Source organism: Bactrocera latifrons, unplaced genomic scaffold (genome assembly GCF_001853355.1).
Source record: "Bactrocera latifrons isolate USDA-ARS-PBARC rearing strain unplaced genomic scaffold, ASM185335v1 scaffold_370, whole genome shotgun sequence".
NCBI lineage: Eukaryota > Metazoa > Arthropoda > Insecta > Diptera > Tephritidae > Bactrocera > Bactrocera latifrons.
In genome coordinates, this window is record NW_017537013.1 from 225,411 (window position 1) to 227,169 (window position 1,759).

Sequence of the window (1,759 nt, forward strand, 5' to 3'; positions counted from 1 at the left end):
TTTTTTTTTTCTAAATTGTATGCATTCTTTGCAACTGAAGCTTGAAGAGCTGTAAGTCCATGGTCATTATGCCAATCGGCGTATTCTATCGCTCCGGGATCTGTTTCTTCAACATCGAATACACCTTCAAAATACGTCTCCTCATTTTGCCTCCGTAAAAAGTTATGCAAGTAGCAACAGGTTAACACAATTTTCGTGACTTTTTCTCGTGATAAATTAATAGTTTGTAGGAGACTTCTAAATCTTGATGCTAAAATGCYAAAACAGTTTTCAACAATTCTTCTCGCCCGAGARAGCGAGTAGTTAAAGCTGTAGTTAAACATTACTTCTTCTTCTTTTCGAATCCACTAATTGTAAAAATAAATTTCCAGTTTGTATGATTCAAGATGGTAGAAATTTACTTTTTATCAACAGCATAAAAGATAATTCTATAAGCATAATTGAAAATAGTATATGTAAATAAAATAACAGTAGTATAAATAATATATAGTATAATAAAATATATAAATTATTAATACAGCATTTTTTGTTTTTTTGTGTTTCTCTACCCTTATTCGCCAGAGGCAGTCGTGATGGTTTTATTGTGAACGTACACTTAAGAGCTGAGAACGTTTATAATAGAGAAGGTTCACGGCGTAAAAATCGTAAAAATATTTTTGGCTAACTCGGTCGAGATGGAGGAGTTTCACCACTGCCAGCTCGGCAGGAGAAATTTTAACATTTTCGTTTGAACAGAGCTGAACGTGAAATAATAAAATAAACAAAATTTTTAATTAAAATAGCAGCTCACCTAAACACAGCCAACTTTATGCAAATTTTCTTCAAATTCATGAGGATTTGACGAAATCATTTTGTATTTGTTGTTTATATATTGTATTGTAAGGTTTTTTATGTTCTTACTTCACTGTAAATATGAACACAGTAAAACTTAGTCGCATAGCTTATACTATGTTCAGACCGACACTTAATCACACGATTTGGGCTGTTGAACGGATTATCCCACTAATCTTAAAAATTTATCAAGATTTCGCCATACAAAAATGACAGTTCAAAATCACTTCATCAGAATGATTTGAAACTGATCCACGCTAAATCTGTCTGTGCGACTCTGCTTTTGCGTCATCTGTTAGTCAAATTTTGTTTAATCGCAGCTGATTTTGACACTATAAACTGTCAGAATTTAAAACTAACATACAAAGTATATAAAAAAGATAAAACCAAAAATCAACGTTGTTTACAAAAAAAATAAATAAAATATGGAAAAAACTCAAAAAAAGAAAGAGTGATGTGGAGGCCTCGGCAGACCTAATAGACTAAAAATGCCAGAGCAGCGATCAACGCGAAAAAATAATCATATATATGAGTAAATGTCTGCTACAATGCTTTTGGCTGGACACRAATATACATCCACAGAAATCAATATTAAATTACAAAATTTTACAAAGAAATACAGGTAAGTAATAAATTATGAGTTAAATATATAACATTAAATATTTTTTTTATTTTTAGACAAGAAAAGCAGAAAATTGGACCATCGGGTGGCTGCCCTAGTCGGTGGAAAGTATGAGGCGGTCCACCAAGCGCTAGGCGGTTTTTAAAGTTTTTATTCCGCCGAACTTGTGGAGGATAGTATTGATGGTAAGTTTTAAGCACATTGGAGTAGGTTCCAATATTAATAATAAAATAAAATACGTTTATGGAATGTTTCTTTACACTTTTATTTGTTTCTTCTATTTTCAGTTAACATGGATCCAATTTA

General features: G+C 31.7%; 1 protein-coding gene across 1 annotated transcript in view; it reads right to left on the bottom strand.

Moving 5' to 3' along the window:
• Positions 1-896: 896 nt before the first annotated feature.
• Positions 897-1,759, bottom strand: part of LOC108972028 (putative nuclease HARBI1) — a 2,508-nt gene continuing 1,645 nt past the window's right edge. Inside the window, exon 6 of the mRNA XM_018938454.1 lies at positions 897-904. Within this exon, the coding sequence (XP_018793999.1) occupies positions 897-904 (8 nt within the window). The remainder of the gene's footprint in view (positions 905-1,759) is intronic.